The sequence below is a fragment of the Dryobates pubescens genome, chromosome 24 (genome assembly GCF_014839835.1).
Source record: "Dryobates pubescens isolate bDryPub1 chromosome 24, bDryPub1.pri, whole genome shotgun sequence".
NCBI classification, from domain to species: Eukaryota; Metazoa; Chordata; class Aves; order Piciformes; family Picidae; genus Dryobates; species Dryobates pubescens.
This window is the reverse complement of record NC_071635.1, coordinates 3,303,230-3,327,024: the sequence shown is the minus strand read 5'-3', so window position 1 is coordinate 3,327,024 and position 23,795 is coordinate 3,303,230. Positions and strand designations below refer to the sequence as shown.

At 51.5% G+C, this 23,795-nt stretch overlaps 1 protein-coding gene across 1 annotated transcript in view; it reads right to left on the bottom strand.

Moving 5' to 3' along the window:
• The window catches only part of FRAS1 (Fraser extracellular matrix complex subunit 1), a 143,571-nt gene that overhangs the window by 58,051 nt on the left and 61,725 nt on the right, over positions 1–23,795 (bottom strand). The window contains exons 16-24 of the mRNA XM_054172504.1: positions 23,172–23,315; positions 22,189–22,329; positions 21,634–21,774; positions 20,292–20,465; positions 19,022–19,162; positions 17,247–17,390; positions 7,546–7,698; positions 5,483–5,629; positions 543–689 (exon numbers count right to left, since the gene is read on the bottom strand). Of these exons, the coding sequence (XP_054028479.1) occupies positions 543–689; positions 5,483–5,629; positions 7,546–7,698; positions 17,247–17,390; positions 19,022–19,162; positions 20,292–20,465; positions 21,634–21,774; positions 22,189–22,329; positions 23,172–23,315 (1,332 nt within the window). The remainder of the gene's footprint in view (positions 1–542; positions 690–5,482; positions 5,630–7,545; positions 7,699–17,246; positions 17,391–19,021; positions 19,163–20,291; positions 20,466–21,633; positions 21,775–22,188; positions 22,330–23,171; positions 23,316–23,795) is intronic.

The following is a 23,795-nucleotide window of genomic DNA, read 5'->3' as shown; positions in this document are numbered from 1 at the left end:
ATCCTCACTTCTTTCCAAGCTGGAACACTCTCCTTGAGAGTTCTGGCAATCTTTCAAGGCATGTGTCTTTGAAATGCCTCCAAAGTGCTGTTTCTGCAGCCATCCAGTGCTGCAGGGCTTCACAAGCCAGAGAGAAGCAGGTAAAATACACAAGGCCCTGCAAGCACTCCAGAAAAGCCTGAGCTGAGTAAGTTCTCTCCTTATTCAGCTGACCCATGACTAAATGAATTGCTGGCCCTGACCCCTGCAAAGTTTGCTGGCTCACTCACTAAATCATTTACAAGGGAAGGATTTGCAATAATCTTGTTTCACTGAGAGGCTCAAGTCTGGGACAGCAGACTGCTGGGAAAAAACCCCAGAGAAACCAACTCTAAAAGCCTCCCTAACTGTGAAAGCCTCCCAAGGGGGGTGGGGGAGCTGGAGCTGAGCAACTGCCACCCCTTTCCCCCCTGGCTACAGACTTTTTAGCACAGATCCTGCTGGCAAGGCACCTGCAATGCTGTTTTGTTTTCTCTCTTTAAGCCACCCAAGTATTTATTTACCTCTGCAAGTCTTGCTGGAGAGCTCCAGGTAGTACTGCTGAGTGCAGGTCTCATCCTGGCACTCTCCAAACAACAGGACCTTAGCTGGGTCTCTGCAGGACGTGCAGCTGGTGGCTGACTCACAGCTCAGGCACTGCCTGTTGCAAGCTGTGGGAAGATGAAGACAAAGCAAATGACTGCAATTAGCCTGGACAAGTACAAACTGTATTAGGCTGTAGCCTGGCTACTCCTCTTCTCCTCTTTGAGAGGGACACCTGTGGGGATTTCAGAGGTTTTTGCTTCTGATGTTCCTCTTCACAGCCTCCAGACTGTAAAAAGCTTCCTTCTCCCAACTGGAACAGACTGGTAAGTCTCCTCACACTGCTTGACCTTGAATCCAACCCCCAAGGAAAGCAAGTAAGAGCTTTCCCTGCCTCTGGTTTTCATAGAAGCAATAAGGTTGGAAAAGACCTCAGAGATCATCAAGTCCAACCTCTCACCCAACACCTCCTGACTAACCAAACCATGGCTCCAAGTGCCACATCCAGTCCTTTTTTGAACACCTCCAGGGGTGGGGACTCCACCACCTCCCTGTGCAACACATCCCAGTGGCCAATTACTATTTCTGTGAAGAGCTTTTCCCTCACCTCCAGCCTAAACCTCCCCTGGCACAGCTTGAGACTGTGTCCTCTTGTTCTGGTGCTGGGTGCCTGGGAGAAGAGACCAACCCCCACCTGGCTACAACCTCCCTCCAGGGAGTTGTAGACAGCAAGAAGGTCTCCCCTGAGCCTCCTCTTCTGCAGGCTAAGCAACCCCAGCTCCCTCAGCCTCTCCTCACAGGGCTGTGCTCCAGACCCCTCCCCAGCTTTGCTGCCCTTCTCTGGACACCTTCCAGCACCTCAACATCCTTCCTAACCTGAGGGGCCCAGAACTGGACACAGGACTCCAGGTGTGGCCTGAGCAGTGCTGAGTACAGGGCAGAATGACCTCCCTGCTCCTGCTGGCCACACTGTTCCTGCTATTTCTTCACACTATTTCTTGCTTCCTGATTTAATCCATAACACCACAAACCTGGAGCCCACAGCAGGCTGCTGCAATCCAGCCAGCAAACCTTGGTGGGACCAAAGGGACCATTTCACTTCCCTTCAGTGTTTCCACCTTTGTGTTTCCACACCCTGTGACATTTTGGAGCTGTAGGGAGCAAATCAAGATGCCAAGAAACAGCAACAACCACCAAGTCCTCTGGGGATTTACTGAATCAAAGCCCAGAGGGGCAGAGTATTTAAACTCACCTCTTTGATGCCCAGGTCCTAAAATTCTGAGGAGGCTGTGCTAACAGCCAAGAGTGCTCAGTGGTGATGGCAGAGCTCTTGGCTAATTCACAGCAAGGTTTCATGGCAATGTGCTAGGAAAGACTGAGAAATATTTGCCAGCCCTTTTGCTATGCACTGAGAAGCTCTGATTCTGGGGAGATGAAGCAGCACAGGAATAATGCAGGAAACTCATTTTGCTTTCTCCAAACAGCTGCAACTGCCCTGCTAGCAAGGACAGTGATGGCAAAGGCTAAATGCCAGCCACTCCTGAGTGTCACTACATCCACATGGAGTCAGAATCTTTGCCCAAGGTCAATTCTGTACTTAGGATAAATTAACAGAGTCAGAGATTGCATTGGGTTGGAAGAGACCTCCAAAGGTCATCCAGTCCAGTCCTCCTGCAGTCAGCAGGGACATCCTCCACTAGAGCAGGTTGCTCAGAGCCTTCTCCAGCCTCACCTTGAAGATCTCCAGGGATGGGGCCTCAACCAGCTCCCTGGGCAGCCTGTTGCAGTGCTCCAGCACTCTCCTGGTGCAGAACTTGTTCCTCACATCCAATCTCAATCTGCTCTGCTCTCATTTCAAACCATTGCCCCATGTCCTGTCACTGCAGGCCTTTGCAAACAGTCCCTCTGCAGCCTTCCTGTAGCCCCCTTCAGGTACTGGAAGGATGTTCTAAGGTCTCCCTGGAGCCTTCTCTTCTCCAGGCTGAACAACCCCAGCTCCTTCAGCCTGTCCTCATAGCAGAGGTGCTCCAGCCCTGCTGCAGGACAAGATGAACTCAGAGGGTCCCTTGCAACCCAACCCATTCTATGACTCCATGTGAGGTCTGAATCCATAGAAATCAGGTTACTCCTGGAGGCAGGCCAGAGCAGGAAGGCAAAAGCTGGATCTGCAATCAATTTTGCAGTCTGCTTGGGTTAGCAGCCTGGCTCTACAGATGCATTTTTAATGCCATGAAGAACTTGTGAAGCTTTGCACTGCTCCTCAGCCAGTGTTAAAACTATCTCTAAGAGCCTACAGCAAGCACTCAGCATCTCTCTGAACTCCACTCCAATCCCTGAGTTCCTCAAAAGTGCAATGGGACTCAAATAAAGGTTGAAGTGAGACCAATTTTGTCAGCCTCACAGCTCAAACTTCATTACCTCTAAGTGGTGGTTTTCCAGCAGCCTGGGAGAGTTTCTATCTAGGTGGCTTAGCAGCAGCACTTCACTTGAGAAGGCACAAGTGACACTTGGAATGACAAACATCCAATTCACTAGCACACTTGGCCTTGAGCCTCCTGCCACAAGGAGTACAAATGAAGCTTTCTTAAACATTAAGCTTTCTTCAAGAGCTCTTTGCAATAAGGAGATTAAAGTTGTTGTAGTTGGACTTGATGATCTTGAGGTCTTTTCCAAGCAGGGCATTCTGTGGTTTTATTTCATAGCTTCATAGAGTGGTTAAGGTTGGAAGGGATGTTATAAATCATCCAGTTCCAACCCCCTGCCATGACCATTTGGACAGCTGGATTTGCTTGCAAAAAGCATTTGAGCTACCAAACCAAAATCACAGAATGGCTTGGGTTGGAAGGGACCTTAAAGATCCTCCAGTTCCAACCCTCCTGCCATGGGCAGGGACATCTTCCACTAGCCCAGGTTGCTCAAGGCCTCACCCAGCCTGGCCTTCAACACCTCCACAACCTCTCTGGGCAACCTGTTCCAGCCTGAAGAGGCCCTTTGAGGTCCCCTCCCAACCTGATGCACTCTGTGAGTCTGTCCATAAATAGCCCAGAAAGAGGGAGAAGAGTTTAAGTGAGCAGGCCCAGCAGAGGTCACATTCACATTTACAGTGGGGGGGGGTGTGACACAGGAAGAGGTTTCCCAGGGAGGTACAGTCCTCAGGAACATTCCACTTGGACCATGATGTCCAGGAGCTAGAAACAGCAAAGGTTTCACTGGAGAAGGGCATTTTCATTAGGAAGGGAGGGACTGTGGTGTAGTCAGCAATGAGAGAATCCAGCCTGCAGGACACAGCAGTGAACATCTTGAGGAGCCTGTTGGAAACCAGCCAGGAGAGCAAGAATCCCATGATTGCCTTTTCTTTGCTGTTAATATCTATTCCTCTTTTTTTTTATTCCTTTCCTTCTTTTTTGTGACTTAATAGGCTTTCTTCTTTTCTTTTCCTGCAGATGCTGGAAGGGTACAAAGCCTTCCACCTATTTCTTTGAACTCATGCAAGGTGCCTCCATTTCTGCTGAGAAGATGGAAATCAGAGAAGCAAATACATCAACCAAAAGCAGGTGAAGCTGACAAGCACAGCAGCTTCCTCCTCCAGCATCTCATCAGGAAAGGCATTTTGGCCCAGATAGGGTGGCACTGACACCTGTCCTCAGTGCAGTGCAGCAGAGTTATCTAAGCATACATCAGGGTAATTTAAATCAGACTAATTCAGGCCTTCACAAAGCTCTGAGTGCTCAGGTGCACAGCCACCAAACTCACTCTCTTTTTTGGGGGGGATGTTACACTGGGTCAGTTCAAACTGGGTTTCCCCCTCCCCTTTTCCTTATGTCTCTGGGACATATAATTTTGCACACTGAGTCAAAGACTAATGTGATCAATAAAGCAACTGATGTCAGGGCCTGAGTGAACAGAGAAGAACAAGAGGAAATGATCAGAGAGCTATGAGGACAGGCTGAGGGAGCTGGGGTTGTTCAGCCTGGAGAAGAGGAGGCTGGAGGGTGCTGGAACACTGCAACAGGTTGCCCAGGGAGGTAGCTGAGGCCCCAACCCTGGAGATCTTCAAGGTGAGGCTGGACAAGGCCCTGAGCAACCTGCTCTAGTGGAGGATGTCCCTGCTGACTGCAGGGGGGTTGGACTGGATGAGCTTTGGAGGTCCCTTCCAACCCAAACCACTGTGGGACTGCATGAAAAGAAAGGCTCTGGGAGATTCAGGGACAGCAGGAATATGATCAAACAAAACACTGCTGGACTCAACACCAGATCAATTGCAGCAGATCATTAGGAGGTAAAGATATCAGAGCTCACAGAAGTGGGGGCTGTGCCTACCAAGCTGCCCCTTGATCAGCTGTGGTCTGTGCCTACCAAGCTGCCCCTTGATCAGCTGTGGTCTGTACCTACCAAGCTGCCCCTTGATCAGCTGTGGTCTGTGCCTACCAAGCTGCCCCTTGATCAGCTGTGGTCTGTACCTACCAAGCTGCCCCTTGATCATTTGTGGTTTCTCATGTGGCAAAATGCAGCATAAATGCTCCAGCCTGAATGGCAGCTTGTGCAGTGGGGAGAGGGTTTGCTTTAGGAAGAAATGATGAAAGTTCCCCTCTGCTTGTCAAGTTTTATCCATCAGTACTTTTGGCCACTTCATCCAGACAACAAGGAAGCCTGCACAAACCCTCCTGCAGACATTTCCTAGAGACCCAAAGCCTCTTTGTCTTTGAAGTCAGTAACAAAAGTGCAACTGTGCTCCAATTTAAAAGCAGGCTGTAGGCTCTGTTTCTAAGGCAGCTAATCACCTCTGTCAGCTCACATCCAATCCTCAGGCCCTCGAGGTCTTTCTTTTGCTGGCAAGAGGCACAGCAAGCAAAGGAACAAGACAGGACACGCTGGTGAATGCACCCTGGAAAGGAGAGGTGGCTTGGAGGGAGGCACTCACGTTTGCAGGTCTGCCTGTGGTCCCTGTAGTAGCCTGGGGAACAGGCTGGCACACACATGCTGCTGTGGGACAGGACCAGGCTGCTGTTGCAGGAGGAGCAGGAGGAAGGCCCCTCGCCGGTGCAGGTCTGACAGGAGGGGTGACACCCTGCAGGGACAGCAAGAACAGGAGTTTGTGTCCAAGGGAAAGCTAATCTCCCAGCAACTTTCACAAGGTTCAGCAGGAGCACTCTCAGAGACTGAGTGTGCTGGGACAAGCACCAAAAGTTCTTACAAAGCCCTTAGTGGTGCACAGAGCTCAGCCTCCATGGGTTTATTTCTGCTGGGGGTGCCATGCACATCAGCTCTCTCCTCTTCCTCTCCTTTCCCCCTCCTCTCCCTCTCTTTTCCCTCTCTTCTCTTTCCTCTTCTCTTCCTCTCCTTTCCCCCTCCTCTCCCTCTCTTCTCTCTTTTCCCTCTCTTCACTCTTTTCCCCCTCCTCTCCCTCTCTTTACTCTTTTCCCTCTCTTTTCTCTTTTCCCCCTCCTCTCCCTCTTTCCTCCTCTTGAACTCTCCCCTGCCCCTCTCCTCTCTTTTTTTACCCATTCCTCTTCTCCTCAACCTTCCCTTCCCCTGAAGAACCCTAGAGAGCTCTGGCCAAGCCCTGTCTATCAGGTAAGGATGTATCAGTACTTCCCTTGCATGCTTTCCCCCAACTATCTTTAGGTCAGATCCTCCTTATCTTGGTGCTCCTGGTCTGTTTAGGAACCACCTGGTGCTCTTCTGACAGCCCCACACATCCCTGGAGTTTTACATCCATCCCCTTGTGTCCCACTTCTTGTGCTTCTCAGCCTGACTGCAGAGATCTAAACCACCACAGTGGAGGAGGCCAATGCATCCCTATTAATTTCTCCAAAGGGTGCACACAAAATTATTAGTCTGGTTTATGCCTAGACAGGTCTTTACCTAAAGACTGATGCCATCATTACACCTGTCAGGGCAAATTAATCATGAGTGAGAGGAGGCAAAGAAATCAGAGCTGTGACTGCCTCACGCTGCGCTGGAGATCTTCAAAGGCAGCCCCCAACACAAAATGAGCTTGGCACAGGCTGAGGAAGGCAGAACTTCTTTGAAATGAAACCTTTGGACCAAAGGGAGGAAATGTTATCCCTAGGCTTATGTTTCCTGGCAGGCAAAATCTCTCTCTCAGGGGTCTTCCCAGTTAAATGACACAGAGACTATTTCAGGTGGCTCTGAGATTGCTCCAAGCCAGGTAAGCAAACACACAGCTCCCCCAGAGCAGCTCTGCAGTGTGAGCCAGCACTTGGGCTGGGTGAGGAAAGGCCACATCCTGCAAAAGGAGCTCTGCATCTTCATTCTAACTTCTTGTCTTGGTTTATTCCTCCTGAACTGCAATACCAGACAGACTGGGCTTCAACACATCGTTGTGGCCCTCCTCTGGACCCTCTCCAGCAGGTCCATGTCCTCCTGTGTTGAGGACCCCAGAGCTGAATGCAGCACTCCAGGTGAGGTCTCACCAGAGCAGAGGGCTATTGAATCAGATTTGTCAGGGCTGGAAGGGACTTCAAGGCTCAGCCAGCTCCAACCCCACTGCCATAGGCAGGACACCTCACACTACAGCAGGTTGCTCAGAGCCACATCCAGCCTGGCTGGATGAGAGGATGGAGAGGCTTCTACCACCTGCCTGAGCAACCTGTTCCAGTGTCTCACCATCCTCATGGCCAGAATCACCTCTCTCAACCTGGCTGCAGTACTCTGTGTGAGGTCTCACCAGAGCAGAGGGTCAGAACCACCTCTCTTGACCTGCTGGCCACACTTCATTTGATGCAGCCCAGGATGCTGTTGCCCTTCTAGACCAACCTGGTTCCAGCTCCTCTGCCATGGTCAGAGGCACCTCCTCCCAGCCCAGCTTGCTCAAGGCTCCATCCAACCTGGCTTTGAACCCCTCGAGGCTTGGAGCCTCCCATTCCAGCGCCTCACCACCCTGCTGGAGAAGAATTTCCTCCTCCTGTGTAACACCTTGCAAGGCTCCAGGTCCCTGAGGCATATGCAGGGCCTACTCACGTTTGCAGGCCCCCTTGTCCAGGTAGAATCCCAGTGGGCAGTGGGGAAGGCAGAGGTCCCCCAGGAGCAGGAGTCTGGAGTCGTGGCACTCCAGGCAGACGCTGCCGGTGTCGTGCAGGTTGGCCACGCACCGGCGGCACGAAGGGTGGCACTCTGAAGGAGAAGGGAATGATGGACACTGTGAGCACAGAGGGACAGCTGCTGAGGGACAAAACATTGCTGGGAACTCAAGGAATCACAGAATGGTAGGAGTTAGAAGGGGTCTCCAGAGATCATTGAGTCCAACCCCCGCAACCAAAGCAGGGTCACCCAGGAACGCATCCAGATGGGGCTTGAACGTCTCCAGAGGAGGAGACTCTCTGGGCAGCCTGCTCCAGGGCTCCAGCACCCTCATGGTAAAGAAGTTTTTCCTGATGTTCAACTGCAACCTCCTAGGTTCCAGTTTGTGTCCACTGCTCCTCATCCTACCACAGAACACCACTGAAAAGAGCCTGGCCCCTTCTTCTTGACATCCACCCCTCCGGTAAACATTCATGAGCTCCCCTTTCATTCTTCTCCAGACTGAACAGCCCCAGGAGATTCCACAACCTCTCTGGGATGTAACTTCCAGAGCCCCTCCTGTGTGGTGCACAAGGATCAGATGCTAAAGGCTAGAGAGATGAGCAGAAAGAGCAGCATTCCTGGAGCACTCCTTTCTTCTTGCCCTCATTCCCTTCTTCTGCTCTTCCTCATCGTCACAAGGGTTTCACTTTGCCCTCAGCAATGACATTCTCCTGCTCCATCCAAGCAATCTTCTTTCCCATTCTAAAGTGAGCTTTGTTCAAAGCCAGTTCAAAGCTCTTTGCTCTCCCCAAACCTTTCTCTGCTTTTAGGTGCTCTACCTGCAGGTTTATCTTTAACAAACCACGCTGGTGGCCCCAGGAATTCACCTCCCTCTGCTCCCACTGCTGAAAAACCGAGACCACAACCTGTGGAGCTCTGTGACCTTCTCCTGCAGTTAGAATCAGAGAATTGTTTGGGTTGGGAAAGAGCTCCAAGATCATCCAGTCCAACCATCAACCCAACACCACCATGGCCACTAAACCACAGCCCCAAGTACCATGGCCACACATTTCTTGAACACCCTGAGGGATGGAGACTCCAGCACCTCCCTGAGCAGCCTGTTCCAACCCCTGACCAGTTTATAGAGTCATAGAATAGCTTGGGATGGAAGGGACCTGAAAGCTCATCCAGTTCCAACCCCCTGCCATGGGCAGGGACACCTCCCACTTGCCCGGGTCACTCAAGGCCTCATCCAGCCTGGCCTTCAACACCTCCAGGGAGGGGACATCCACAGCCTCTCTGTTCCAGTGTCTCCCCACCCTCACTGTCAAGAATTTCTTCCTAATCTCCTGTCCAAATCTGCCCTCCTCAAGCTTCAATCCATTCCCTCTCATCCTGCCAGTCCAAGCCCTTGTCAGAAGTCCCTTCCTGACTTGCTTGTAGCCCCTTCAGGTACTGTGAGGCTGCGCTAAGGCCTCCCTGGAGCCTTCTCTTCTCCAGGCTGAATAGCCCCAACTCTCCCAGGCTGTCCCCACAGGGGAGGTTCTCCAGCCCTCTCTGATCATCTTGGGGGCCTCCTCTGCTCCCTCTCCAGCAGCTCCAGGTCCTCTTCTCACTGCTCAAATTTTCCCACCCAAACCAGGCAGCCATACCCTGAGGCAGCCTCAAAGCCAAGCCAAGCATTTGGTGTTGCCTGAGAGTGCCTCCAAACCTTTTCCCTTTCCTCCCCCCAGTTTGTGTCTCCTGACCTCTGCCTGAACTTAGGTGCTTCAGAAGCTTTTACAAGGAGCCCTTTGTCCACACAGCAGCGTGGTGTAAGGCAGCCTGGAAGCCAAATTAATCCCCATTATGGGAAATCAGAAAATGATAAAGGAAATGAAGAGTGCCTTGAAAGAAAGGGGATAATGAGGCTTGATTGGAGTACCTGGCCCCTTGTCAGCTCTCCACCCGAGGCTCAGCTTTCTGCCTTTTGTCTCTGCTGACAGCACTGCTACAGAGGGGCAGGCAATTTGATTTTACAAGCTGAAGACAGGCTGACACGGGGAGAATTCTGCAGCCATACCTGACTGGAGGCTAACCCCAGCCTGTGTGCTCCTAGACTCCACACATACAGGATTGTCACCAAACACTGCTGGAGAAGCAAGGATGCAGTCAGCAGTGAATGCAGCTCTGATTGCATGCAGGGAGTCAAGGTCCTGAAAGCAGGTCCCTGTCAGCTACTGAAAGGCTGCTCTAAGGTCTCCCTGGAGCCTTCTCTTCTCCAGACTGAACAACCCCAGTTCCCTTAGCCTGTCCTCATAGCAGAGGTGCTCCATCCCCTGATCATTTTCATGGTATCCTCTGGACCCTGTCCATCAGGTCCATGTTCTTCCTGTGTTAAGGCCTCCAGAGCTGTTCACAGCACTGCAGGTGAGGTCTCCCCAGAGCAGAGGGGCAGGATCCCCTCTCTCCATCTCTGGTCACACTGCTTTGGCTGCAGCCCAGAAGGCCAATGGCAGCCTGTGCTGCCAGTGCCCATTGCTGGCTCCTGTCCAGCTTCTCACACACCAGCACCCCCAAGTCCTCCTCTGCTCTCAATCTCTTCACCCCCCAGCCTGGACTGATATCTAGGATTGCCCTGAGCTAGGTGCAGGACCTTGCACTTTGCCTTACTGAACCTCATGAGATTCAGCTTCCAGTATCTGCTGCAAATAGCTTCACTGTCCCAACCTAATGTGTACAAAGCAGGTGGTGTTGCAGCAGTTTCCTCTCTGCAGCCTCTCTGTTTGCTCCCCTCCACGTGAGGAAGGAGCTCTTTTCCTCAGCTGCTGTTTCAGGAGAAAGCAGCTCCATCACTCTCTCCTTCCTTTGCAAGCCTGGAGATCAAAGAGCAGACAACAGCAAATAAAGCCCCCAGAGCTGGTGCTGGTGGTGACCTTGAGGGGCATGGGGGCAACTTTGTTTTGGAGAAGATGATTTCTCTGTTTCACAGCAGGCTGCCTTTGAAGCGAGGCCTGACAGAAGCAGAGCTGTTTACTTTATGCTTCTCAGGAACAGCAAGCAGCTCCTTCTGTCTCCTGCCTCTACCTTCTCCCTGTCAATCCTTCCCAGTGAGGGTGAGGAGACACTGGAAGAGGTTGCCAGGGTGGCTGTGGAGGTGTTCAAGGCCAGGTTGGATGAGAACTGGAGCAACCTGTGCTGGTGGGAGGTGTCCCTGCCCATGGCAGGGGGTTGGAGCTGGCTGATCTTTAAGGTCTCTTCCAACCCAACCCATTCTAGGAATCCTCACTCCAGCTCTGCTGGCAGACAAGTTACTGCCTGTGGGCTTTGGATTGTTGGAGGCTTCATGTTGCAGGTCAGTGCAGCACAGTTCACAGATCCACAGGATGGTTTAGGTTGGAAGGGAGCCCTTGGAGCCCTTTTATTTCCTCCAGTATCCAAACTGGATTCTCAGGGCAGCACCACACCACCTTGCTCACAGTCCCAGCGCCTCTCTGCTCATCTTTTTGAGGCTGCAGACCTTCCTCCCATTGCCCAACAACCTTTTTTTCCTGCTACCCTTTCAGTTTGCTCTAATTTCTAGTACTCTCTATGCCAAAAACCCCACCATGAAGGTGGCTGAATCACCCTCTGTGAAGGTTTCTCAGTAGATGTGGTGCTGTGGGACAGGGTTTAGCACCAGACTTGGGAGAGATTGATGATGGTTGGGCTCAGTGATCTTAGAGGTCAACAAAAATGATCCTATGACAAACCCCCCCAAACCATCTGACCTTCCTACAGAGCAGGTTTTGGGCTAAAGTGTGCTAGAATTCCTCACAGAGATGTCCATTTGCAGAGTCACTTTATTCCCACACCCTCCTCAGCTCTCTCTTAGCAAGCAAAGCAAACAGAGGCAATGGTGCCCTTGCTAGATGGAAAGCACCAATTCCACAGCATTCCCTTGCCTGTCAAGAGGAAGAAGGCTGCTTGTGGAGACAAAAATCACCTCTCAAGTGCTTGTGGATACTCCTAAAGGAAACCAGAGGCATTTCTACCTCTCAGTTCCACCATTTGCTAAGCAATCAGTGACCTGGGTTGTTTAAATAAAACCTCCCCCTCCTGAGGGCTCTTCAGACAAAATATTTCCTGAGGCAAGTTTCTTTCTGTACTCTCAAGTAAGATGTGAGGTTCACAGCAGCTCTGAAACCACCATGCAAGCTACAGACATGGCAGCAGGCAAATGTTCTTCAGAACCTTGCAGCAAACCCAGAGAGAAAATCCTAGAACTGCTGAGGTTGGAAGAGACTTTGGAGATCATTGAGTCATAGAATCATGAAATGGTTGAGTTGGAGAAGCCCTCTAAGGTCATCCAGTCCAGCCATCAACCCAACCCCACCATGGCCATCAAACCATGGCCACAGGTTTCCTGAACACCACCAGAGATGGGGACTCCACCACCCTCCTGAGCCTGAAACCAACCACTCCCCCAGAGCTCACAGTCCCAGCACTGCTGCTGAGCCACAGCCACCAACTCACATCCCTCAGCACCACATCCAGCCCTCTTTTACACCCCTCCAGGACGGTGACTCCACCACCTCCCTGGGCAGCCTGTTCCAGTGGCTGGGAAGCCTTTAAGTATGGTTGACAGCTAGCACTGAGGAGGAGTTTTGGTTGGGTTTGGTCATGGATGAGCCTTTTTGCTTCTCCTTTCGAAGAGCTGAAAGGGAATTTGTCACACGAGCGCCCGAGGTGGAGTCCTAGTGCAGGGCAACCACACTGGCAGGGACCTGGCCACAGCTCCTGCAAAGGGTCACAGCTGCTCACTTTGACAAGGGCTTGAAGTGATAGCACTAGGAGAAATGGCTGGAAGCTGGAAGAGGGGAGATTGAGACTGGAGATGAGGAAGAAATTCTTGCCAGTGAGGGTAGGGAGACAGTGGAACAGGTTGCCCAGGGAGGCTGTGGAGTAGGTTTAGACTGGATCTCAGGAAGGTCCTCAGTACAAGGGTGGTGGGACTCTGGAACAGGCTGCCCAGGGAGGTTTGGATGTCTCCTCCCTGGAGGTGTTGAAGACCAGTTTGGATGAAGCCTCGAGCAACCTGGGCTGGAGGGAGGTGTCCCTGCCCATGGCAGGGGGTTGGACCTGGATGATCCTTAAGGCCCCTTCCAACCCAAACTATTTTGTGCATCTATGATTCTCTAGGCAATACAAGGTGAAAAAATCCAGCTGCAGAGTGCCTGGAACAAATAAGCCTGGAGGAGATCTTCTGCTCTCCTTCTCTGGCAACTCAGCTGTTAAATTCTGTAGGAGGTTGCACAGCAGTGACTAAATGGAGCAGAGCCCCCACTTTCCCTCTTGCTCTGCTCAGCCCAGCTCCAGCTCTTGGTGATGAGCTCAGTGTCTTGCTAACAGCACAGCACAGCACCAGCTCATTAATTTTACAAGGAGCTGAACATATTTGGGGTTGTCAGAGTGTCCCTGCTGCAATGTGAAGAGCAAAGCAGAAAGGCTTGGTAGAGGCATCCTCCTGAGGGAGCTCCTCTGCTTTGCCTTTGAACATGCCCACAAAAGCAAGGGCCTGAGCAGCAGAGGGTGGGGACTGGTAGCTCCCTGCCAAGGAAGATGCAGCTGCAAGTTAAGGTAGGACCTTGGAGATGCTCTCTCAGAGGGTGTTTTGTGTTTCATTCCATGCCAGCTACTAATTCTACTCCTCTGCATCCTTTTACACCTTAGCTGAGCACTCAGCAGAACTCAGGCTCCGAGTTCCTTGCTTCAGCCACTTACAAGGGAACTGCTAAAGCTCAAACACATTCAGAGAGTCCTAGAATGGTTTGGGTTGGAAGGGAGATTCAAGATCATCTAGTTCCAACCCCCTGCCACGGGCAAGGACACCTCCCACTAGCCCAGCTTGCTCAAGGCCTCATCCAACCTGGCCTTCAACACCTCCAGGGAGGAGGCAGCCACAGCCTCCCTGGGCAAGCTGTTCCTGTGTCTCCCCACCCTCACTGGCAAGAATTTCTTCCTCATCTCCAGTCTCAATCTCTCCTCCTCAACCTTCAATCCATTCCCTCTCATCCTATCACTCCAAGCCCTTGTCAAAGTCCCTTCCCAGCTCTCCTGTAGTCCCCTCCAGGTACTGAAAGGCTGCTCAAGGTCTCCCTGGAGCCTTCTCTTCTCCAGGCTGAGCAGCCCTAACTCTCTCAGCCTGTCCCCACAGGGAGGTTCTCCAGCCTCTGATCATTCCATGGCCTCCTCTAGACCTGTGTCACTCTTGTGCTGGGGGCAGCAGAGCTGGAGGCAGTGCTGCAGGTGGGATCTCAGCAGAGCAGAGGGGCAGAATCCCCTCCCTGTGCTGCTGCTCTCCCTGCTTTGGATGCAGCCCAGCACACAGCTGCCTGCTGGGCTGCCAGTGACCACTGCTGGCTCCTGGGGAGCTTGTCACCAACTGACACCCCCAAGTCCTTCTCCTCAGGGCTGCTCTTCATGTATAAACCAAAAAGCAATCAACTGAGCACTCTGAGAGCCTGAGCACAAACTCAGCATGCCCAAAGCAGAGCTTAGAAGCTCATTTTGAAACCTGAGGCCATTTTTGTCTTTCTTCTGCTTACATTTGATAAACTTCTGGAAACAAGATCCCATTTCCTACCAACAAGGCAAATGTTCCAATCCCCACTCAGGTACCATGTACCACAACAACATTAACTCAGAGGCAATGGTGTCAAGTGACAGTTGGCTTTCTCCATGCTGGATGAAGGATTGTCCCCTGCAGGTGCATGAAGCTATAATGCACAGCAGTCCCTGTAAATGGTGACACAGCTCTGCCTGGAGGGTGGGGAACTGGAGATAAATGGGAAGATAATTGGACAAAAAGATTGCTTGGGGAAGCAAAGGAAAAAGCTTTGGTAGATTCTGATGGAAATCATAAATATCCTGCAAGTGTCAGGGGGTTTAATGCTCTCCTTTATGGGACAGCTGCTCTTTAGCTGGTAATTAATAACCTGCAAGGGCAGATGGAGCAGTTGAGTCAGTGCTGAATGAGAAGCATGAGGAAAATTTAGCAGCCTGGCTGAGGGGCTCTTTATCTCCAGCAGAACTGGCAACACACCTCCTGTGCTCCAGCATCAGCCAGAAATTTGGCAAGAATCACAGAATCCCAGAGGGGTTTGGGTTGGAAGGGACCTCCCAAGCTCATCCAGTCCAGTGCCCCTGCACTCAGCAGGGACATCCTCCACTAGAGCAGGCTGCTCAGAGCCTTCTCCAGCCTGACCTTGAAGATCTCCAGGGATGGGACTCAACTCCCTCCCTGGGCAACCTGTTGCAGTGTTCCAGCAGCCTCATGGTGCAGACTGTCCAGCAGGACTCCAAGGTCCTTCTTCATGGAGCTGTTTTCCAGCAGGTCAGTCCACACCTGCTCCCCCCCATGCCCCAAACCTGCTCCCCTCCATGCCCCACACCTGCTCCCCCCCATGCCCCACACCTGCTCCCCCCCATGCCCCACACCTGCTCCCCCCCATGCCCCACACCTGCTCCCCCCCATGCCCCACACCTGCTCCTCTTACTTCCCCAGCCTCATTTCTTGTATACTTAAGGAGCTCTGCAATACTTGTAAGAGCCTTTCCCACTCCTCAGATACTCAGTTTCTGCAGACAAAGCAATATCTGTTGTTTAAAAGGAAGACAAAGAAGTGGTTCAGAAAATGACTCTGTGGAGAGCAAAGAACCAAACTAAGCCAACACCATAAAAAAGAAGTGAACAAAAAGAAGTGAACAAAAAAAGTCTCTGTGGAGGGGAATCATCTAGTTCAAACTGAGCACAGCCACCTCTCACTGGATTTATTTCTTATGTCTAAGGCATCTTTCCTTTTTCTTAGGATTCCTTATTTCATTTGGCCCAGATAAAGCCTCACACACAGCCTTTTTTTTTTGATAAGGGAAAAAAAAAACCCAACCCTGGCTTGATAAAGCTCAGCAATGTTTGGAGCTGGTCCCAGGATATGTTTACACATGTCTGTGTGATGGATGAAAAGTGATTTTTCTTGTTAGACAGAAAAATGCAATCAGTGGCTTCTAATGAGAGGCTTAAGCACAGGCACCACAGCACCACCTCCTCTCCCCCCAAAGTACAACCCCTCCAAGACTCACAGAAGTCTCAGGGTTGGAAGGGACCTCAAGGCTCAGCCAGTTCCAACCCCCCTGCCATAGGCAGGAACACCTCACACTGCAGCAGGTTGCTCACAGCCACCTCCAGCCTGGCTGCAAACACCTCCAGGGATGAGGCTGCCACCACCTCCCTGGGCAACCTGTGCCAGGCTCTCACCACCCTCATGGGGAACAACTTCTTCCTCACATCCAATCTGAATCTCCCCACTTCTAGTTTTGTTCCATCCCCTTCAGTCCTATCACTCCCTGACACCCTCAAAAGTCCCTCCCCAGCTTTCTTGGAGCCCCCTGCAGATCCTGCAAGGCCACAATTAGGTCTCCTCAGAGCCTTCTCTTCTCCAGACTGAACAGCCCCAACTCCCTCAGTCTGTCAGAGCACTCCTGTGGTCCCCAGAACATACACACAGAGCAATGCCAGCTGAGGACATCTTGCTTTAGGGTCCCATGAACTGCTCCTCTCCTTCACAAATGTTTCCTTAACTCACTTCACCTGAAGCTCTGTGCAGGACCTAAGCAGCCTTCCAGATATTAATAGCAATGCTCTGATGATTTCCAGACATACTGGTCCATAGTGCTCATCTCAAGCCTTGGCACCAAACCAGGCAGCAGTAAGAACCTTGTGCCCCTCTCCCTGCTAATTGCCTTACCTACTGTTCATGGACATCATGCAACCCAAGTGGAGTCATGCCCAAGAGGAGCAGCTGGTGGCTGTGCACACTGGAGAGTGTCCCCATGGCATTTCCACCTGGGTGGCATTCTGCTCCTTACAGGCACTTGGGAGTGTTTCATGCTGTGTGCTCCAGTAGCTGGAGGAGGTCACAGAAAGATCATCACATTGTGTCATGGAATGGTGAAGGCTGGAGAGGAACCTCTGGAGAGCACTGAATCCAAACCCCCTGCCAAAGCAGGGTCACCCAGGGCAGGTCACCCAGGAACACATCCAGGTGGATCTTGAAAGTCTCCAGAGAAGGAGACTTCACAATGTCCATGGGCAGCCTGCTCCAGGGCTCCAGCAGCCTCACAGCACAAAAGTTTCTCCTCATGTTGAAGTGGAGCTTCCTGAGTTCCCCTTTGTGTCCAGTGCCCCTTGTCCTGTCACAGGACACCACCAAACAGAGCCTGGCCCCCTCTTCTTGACACCACCACTCAGATATTTGTGAACACTGATGAGATCCCCTCTCAGTTTTCTCCTCTCCAGCCTAACCAGCCCCAGGTCTCTCAGCCTTTCCTCATCACACAGAGGTTCCACTCCCTTCAGCATCCTCATTGCCTCTGTTGGGACTCTCTCCAGTAGATCCCTGTCCCAGAACTGGGTACACTACTCCAGATATGGCCTCACCAGGGCAGAATAGAAGGGGAGGAGAACCTCCCTTGACCTGCTGGTCACTCTCTTCTTAATGCACCCCAGGAGACCATTGGCCTTCTTGGCCACAAGGGCACATTGCTGTCCCATGGATAACTCATTGCCCACCAGCACTCCAAGGTCCTTCTCCTTGGAGCTGCTTTCCTACAGATCAACTCACATCATCTCCTCTTACTTACCCAAGCAATATCCCACCAGGTTGAGGTACTGCTCTTCCTTGCAGCTGGTCCTGCACCTTCCACCAGCTAGAGTGGCATGGGGGTGGCAGGTTGAGCACTCCAGATCAGAAGGGCCATGGCAGGTCTTGCAGGATGGATGACAGGCTGGGTGGGAAAGCCAACACTTGTTATGCTCTTGGTGTAGGCCACCTGCCACCCTCCCCAGGAAGTCATTCTCTGCCATAATCATTTACTCCTGCAAAGCAGGGACATAAAATGATCTAATAGCATCAGTGAGCACAGAGCTGGGGCTTGGAAGGCTTCTTACATCCTCATTTTGAATAAACAAGATGAGAAATGAGTTGTCAGCTGGGGAAAAAAAAATGTGATTAGCTCTCTGCATGAATCAAGCTGCAGCTCTCTACAGCCCAGCCAACATAAAGAGATGGGCCCTTTGAGTCCTCCCCTCCAGCAGAGGTTTGTGCACAGAAGAAAGGGAGTGGGATGCACAGGGGAGACAAAGGAAGCATCTTGGGATTGTAGGAGCATCACAGTGACAGGAGTTTGATATTCATGAGTGGAAAAGCCAGGAATGAGCACTGCACAAAGCCCTCCCCACCTGAAAGCAACAAGCCCTGAATGCCAAGCCAGCTCAGCAGCTCTTCTCTGCTAAAAGCTCAACAAAAGCATTGCAGGCACAGTGGTTAAGATTGCTCAAAGATACTTCAGGCTGCTCTTGTAGCTTCCACCTTTAAAGGCAGATGCCATATTTCCATGGTTCCCATGCTACAGATCTGCAGGACAGGAAGACTGTGAGTGATGAGCTGTAAAAGAACTCATCACAGCTAAGAGGGGCAGGGAGCTGCTGGAGGGGGTCCAGAAGAGGCCACCAAGATGATCACAGAGGGCTGGAGAACCTCTCCTGTGGAGACAGGCTGGGGCTGCTCAGCCTGAAGAAGAGAAGGCTCCAGGGACACTTTAGAGCAGCCTTCCAGTACCTGAAGGAGCTACAGGAGAGCTGGGGAGGGACTTCTGACAGGCTGAGAGGCAATGGATTGAAGTTTGAGGATGGCAGATTTAGACTGAGGATTAGGAAGAAATTCTTGCCAGTGAGGCAGAATCCTCTCCCTGTGCTGCTGCTGCTCTCCCTGCTTTGGATGCAGCCCAGCACACAGCTGCCTGCTGGGCTGCCAGTGACCATTGCTGGCTCCTGGGGAGATCACAGACATCACAGAAACATTCAGGTTGGAAAAGACCCTCAGGATCACCAAGGCCAACCACTGACCCTATTCCACAAAGGTCACAGGATCACAAGTCCTCCTCCTGAAGGCTGCTCTCAAGCCACCCCTTGCCCAGCCTGGATTTGTGCTTGGGGTTGCCCTGATCCAGGTCTTTCCTCCTAAACTCAGCCCTGTAGGCAGGAGTGGATTACAAACAAAGCTCATTGATATGGACACTGTGCTTATCCAGCCTAATAAAAGCAGAGCACTGCTCAGTGTTGTCCAGTGTTCTGCTGGCTGAAACAAACCACAAAGCATCTTCAGGGAAACAATGCAGAGGAGCAAAGCTGATTAGAATTTAGGAGTCCATGTGCACACCTCTCTCCCATTAGGAGCAGATTCCCTCTCCTGCAATGGGACTGTCTTAGTCTCCCCTGACAAAAACACCACCCCCACACTTCAACAGCCTTCTCTAAACCTGCCAGCATCTCTAATTACACCCAGAAATGCATCACAGATGGGGGAAGTGATGGAACTCAGCAGCATGAGCTGCAGGGGCCTGCATGGGGCACTCACAGGAGCAGTGATCTTGGTGGCTGAAGAGTCCCTCTGGGCACTCTGAGAGGCATCTGCCTTCAAGCAGGACGTGGGGCGAGGGGCAGGCTGTGCAGTCCTGGGGAGTGTTCCCCACACAGCTGGCACAGGAGGAGTGGCACTCTGCAGGGAAGAAAAGAGAGAAAAGAGAGGGCCCAGTTAATTCTGGGATTAATTTTGGTGTATCTTAGTTGGAACTCTCACAGCTTGACAGATTGCACTGGGTTGGAAGGGTCCCTCGAAGGTCATCTTGTCCAAACCCCCTGCACTCAGCAGGGAGACCTCCAGTTAGATCAGGCTGCCCAGGGCCACACCAAGTCTGATCATGAGAAGATGATTCAGCAGGAATGAAACTGAACTGCTTGGAAGGGGGAGGGAGGGAAGGAGAGAATTTCCAGCCTGAAACTGCGCTGAGATTGGAGATTAGGAACAAAGTCTTTGCCACAAGGGTGGTCAGGGAGTGGAAGAGGCTGCCAGGGAGGTGGTGGAGTCCCAATCCCTTGAGGTACACCAGAAACGTGTGGCCATGGCACTTGGGAACATGGTTTAGTGGCCACTGGATTGAAGGTTGGACTGCATTATCTTAGAGGTCTCTTCCAACCTAACTAATTCTCTGATTCTATAAATGAGTGCAGTTAAGAAGTGAGACTTCTTCACCTGGTACCTGACCCTAAACCAAGCCACCTTAAACTAAGTAATGTGGTTAAACAAAGATATTAACTCCTCAACTAAACCCCTAGTATTTAGTAGAGGAGTGACTGGAAGCCACAGGTTCTGCTGTGTGAGACTCTGTTGAACACCAAGAGAGGCTTCCTGCCCTCCAGGGAGACAAGACAGGCTGGAGGGAAGGAATGCAATGAAATGATTTGTACAAGTACCTCATCTTATGGTCTTCCAGGGTTAATAAGGAGACAGCTCAGTCTTTTGTGAAAAGGGCTTAAGGACTGCCCCTCCTTCAATGGTAAAAGCCAACATGGCTGAGCTTCAATGAGAAGAAAGCTGAGCTGTGCAGACCTGAGCACAGCTGTTTTATTAATGTGAGTACCTGAGTTCTCTGGTCCCAGATCAAATGCAGAATGTATTTCCTTCAGATGCCATCCTGAAAGTCACTGAGCTTAAACATTCCTGACTGTCCCAAGGCAAGCAGAGGAGCTCAAAGCATGTAAGAATCAAAGGTGGTACAAGATCACCCTGAATGCCCCCAGTGCAGCACAGCCTGGTGCTTTGAACAGCTCTTCCACCATCTACTCACGTTTGCAGATGCCTCTGCTGTCCATGTAGAACCCAGCTTGGCAGTGAGAGAGGCAGAGGCCATGCACAGCTCCTTCCATGGGCTGCTGAGGCTGCAGCACATCCCCCAGGGCCCTGCAGCTCAGGCAGCGAGAGGCCCCCGGGCCCACGCAGGCACCACAGGACGGGTGGCAACCTGTGCAGAGGGCAAGAGAGCAGTCAGAGACTCAGCTCTGAGGACAACTTTCTGGCCTCAGAGCCCAACAGTCTGAGTGTCAAGTCATAAATGTGAGAGACAAAGGGGAGAACACACTGGTTTGGGTCTTCTTCCTTCTGTGGAGGCACAACCCCATGCATCAGTACAGGTGAGAGGTTGACCTGCTGCAAAGCAGCTCCATGGAGAAGGACCTTGGAGTGCTGGTGGGCAATGAGTTGTCCATGGGACAGCAGTGTGCACTTGTGGCCAAGAAGGCCAATGGTCTCCTGGGGTGCATTAAGAAGAGAGTGACCAGCAGCTGCTGGAGCCCTGGAGCAGGCTCTAGAGAGCTTGTGAAGTCTCTTTCTCTGGAGACTTTCAAGATCCACCTGGATGTGTTCCTGGGTGACCCGCCCTGGGTGATCTTGCTTTGGCAGGAGGGTTGGACTCAATGCTCTCCAGAGGTCCCTTCCTGTCCTACCATTCCATGATTCTATGATCTCTCTTTCCAGCTGTGTGTTGCCATACTCAGCCTGGCCTCAAGGAGCTAAGTGAGGAGCACAGTCTGCAGTGACCTGCAGGCAAAGCCTGCAGCACTGTGCCACAGGCAGTCAATTCTCCTTTACTTTCTGGAGCTGCAAGAGCAAACACAACCTCCCTAGTGGAGGCAGCACAAAGTGACAGTCCAAAGGCTTCATGGGAAGCAGAAATTCCTCTTCCAAATTTTCAGCCTTTCCACTGCTGCAGAAATGACCTCAGTCTCAGCACAGCTGCTAGGGGTGTGGAGAATTCAGCCAGCTCTGCACTTGTGTCAGGAGTACCTGGAAGCCATCTGTGTTTCTTTCAACAGCACAGAGGAAAATCAAGTCCCCAAGATCACAGGATCAGAGGATGTCAGGGGTTGGAAAGAACCTCTGAAGATCATTGAGTCCAACCCCCTGCCAGAGCAGGACCATAGAATCAAGATCACCAAATCCTGAGGAGGTGAGCACAGAGCATTTGAGAAAATCTCCTTTTTTCTCCAAGTAGAAAACAATCAGCAGGGAAACAACCCCAGGGATAACTCATTGAGCACTGGGCAGCATAAAGGATCAGTGTCACAGCTGGGTGCTCAGAGCACAGCCCAGCAAAAGCCAGCAGCTGGAGAACCTGGAAGTGCAGAACTTACCCTTGCAGACATCATGATCCTGGTAAAAGCCTTCTCCACAGCCCTGCAGGCACTGGCCCTGGTGCAGCACCAGAGGAAAGGAGCAGGAGGTGCAGTGAGTGGCCAGAGGTCCCTCACATCTGGAGCACGAATCATGACAAGCTGATAAAGAAAGAGAGCACAGAGGAGCTGAAAGATCACATTTGTCCTCCTTGGGAGTGGTGTTGCTGACTACAGCCTCCTCCAGCCAACAGTGACAACTCCCAGTGGCAGAATACTCAGCTCTGTGAACTAATGAGAGCAGAACTGCACATGTGTGAATGACTGCTAACAGGGGTAACTCACAACTCAGTGTTGTGAAGGTGTATCTCAGCCTGCCTTAATGTGCTCCACAAGGCACAGAGGTGATTTAAAACTATCACAGGAGAGCCAGAGAAAACAAAAGATCTCATTCCCCATCCCCTTTCTGTGCTTTCCACTTTCCCTCCCCACAGGTAAACATCTGGGGAAAGAGGCAACAACATCTGGAGGGCTCTTTGAGAGCTTTAGAGGAGGTGATGCAGACATTCCTCTTACCTCTGCATCTTCCATTGGTGCTGGGGAAGTAGGCAGCTGGGCACTCAGAGACACATCTCCCATCGAGAAGCAGCTTCCCTGGAGCACAGGTCAAGCACCTGGGCTGGTCTGCATAGCAGGTGGCACAGAACTGGTCACAAGCTGCCAAGGAGGACAGCTCATTAGTGACATGCACCCAATGGGCAACAAACAGCAGGGTCATCAAGCCAGCCCCAGAGAGAACAGGAAGTAAGGGAAGCCATGCCTTAGATCATGGAATCAGAATCACCTAGGCTGGCTGTAGCCAGCTGTGGCTCAGACAGAGCTGCCTGAAGACACAAAGGCCCTGTGTCATTTCTGCTGACTCTGCTGGCCAGCCCTTCAAAGCAGCTGGAGGTGGCTGCCAGCACAGGCCCAGACTTCACCTGAATGCTTGCAGCAAATTTTAGACTATTGAGTTGAGATTATTTCTTGTCCCCCTGCTTCATGATCTGTTTGACTCAGGTCTTCTAATTCCCTCCAGTCCTCTCCTCCCCTTCCCTCAGCACACCTTCCCAGCTCCCCAGCCTCCTCTGTGGTGCAAGTATTAGTTGCTGTGATGCTGAATTATGATCAAATTTAGAGAAACCTGCTGGCAAAGGCCATTTGTCTTCCTGCAGACAAATAGATTTGTCAAGCCCTCAGAAACAACTCAGTTGGGGTTTTCCAGCTGTTCAGTGAGGTGGGGGGAGAGGAAAAAACCCCAACCCAACAAACCCACAGCCTTAAACCTTTCAGCATCTGATTAGCTTAAATGAATTAATAACCTTACAAGTAAACAGCAGCTTTCCTCAGCTGCTATTTATGCACAAGGTGCATCTGGCTGCTTGGGCATGAATAAAATCCCAGCTGCTGCCTGGCTAAATGAAATATTGATTCCTTGTTCTCCTCCTTGCTTTTTTTTTTTCCCCCCCAGAACATTTCTCAAAGTTCTGGCAGTGGGAGGAAGAAAAAGAGATGTTTACCACTGCAGATTCCATCCTTGCTGTAAAATCCCTGGCCACAGCTGGCCACGCAGAGCCCCTCTTGAAGCAGGTGTGCTGGGTCTCTGCAGGACAAGCAATTGTTCTCAGCAGCACCCCAGCAGGAGGAGCAGGACTCATGACAAGCTGCAGGAGGGAAAAGAGCAGGGTTAACAATCAGCTTCCAAGCAGCTCTTCAAAAATGAAGGCTTTGCAGCAATTCTTTGCCCTTCTTTTGGTTTCCTTTCTCTTTTTTCTCCCCTAGCGGTTTTAGAATAGAATTGAATAGGACAGGACAGGACTGGACTAGACTAGAATGGAATAGACCAGACCAGACCAGGTTGGAAAAGACCTTGGAGATCATCAAGTCCAACTTCTCACCCAACACCATCTGAACAACTAAGCCATGGCACCAAGCACCCCATATCCAGGCTCTTCCTGAACACCTCCAGGGATGGTGACTCCACCACCTCCCTGGGCAGCACATCCCAATGGCAAATCTCTCTGGGAAGAAATTCTTCCTTACATCCAGCCTGAACCTGCCCTGGCACAGCTTGAGACTGTGTCCTCTTGTTCTGGTGCTGGGTGCCTGGGAGAAGAGACCAACCCCCACCTGGCTCCAACCTC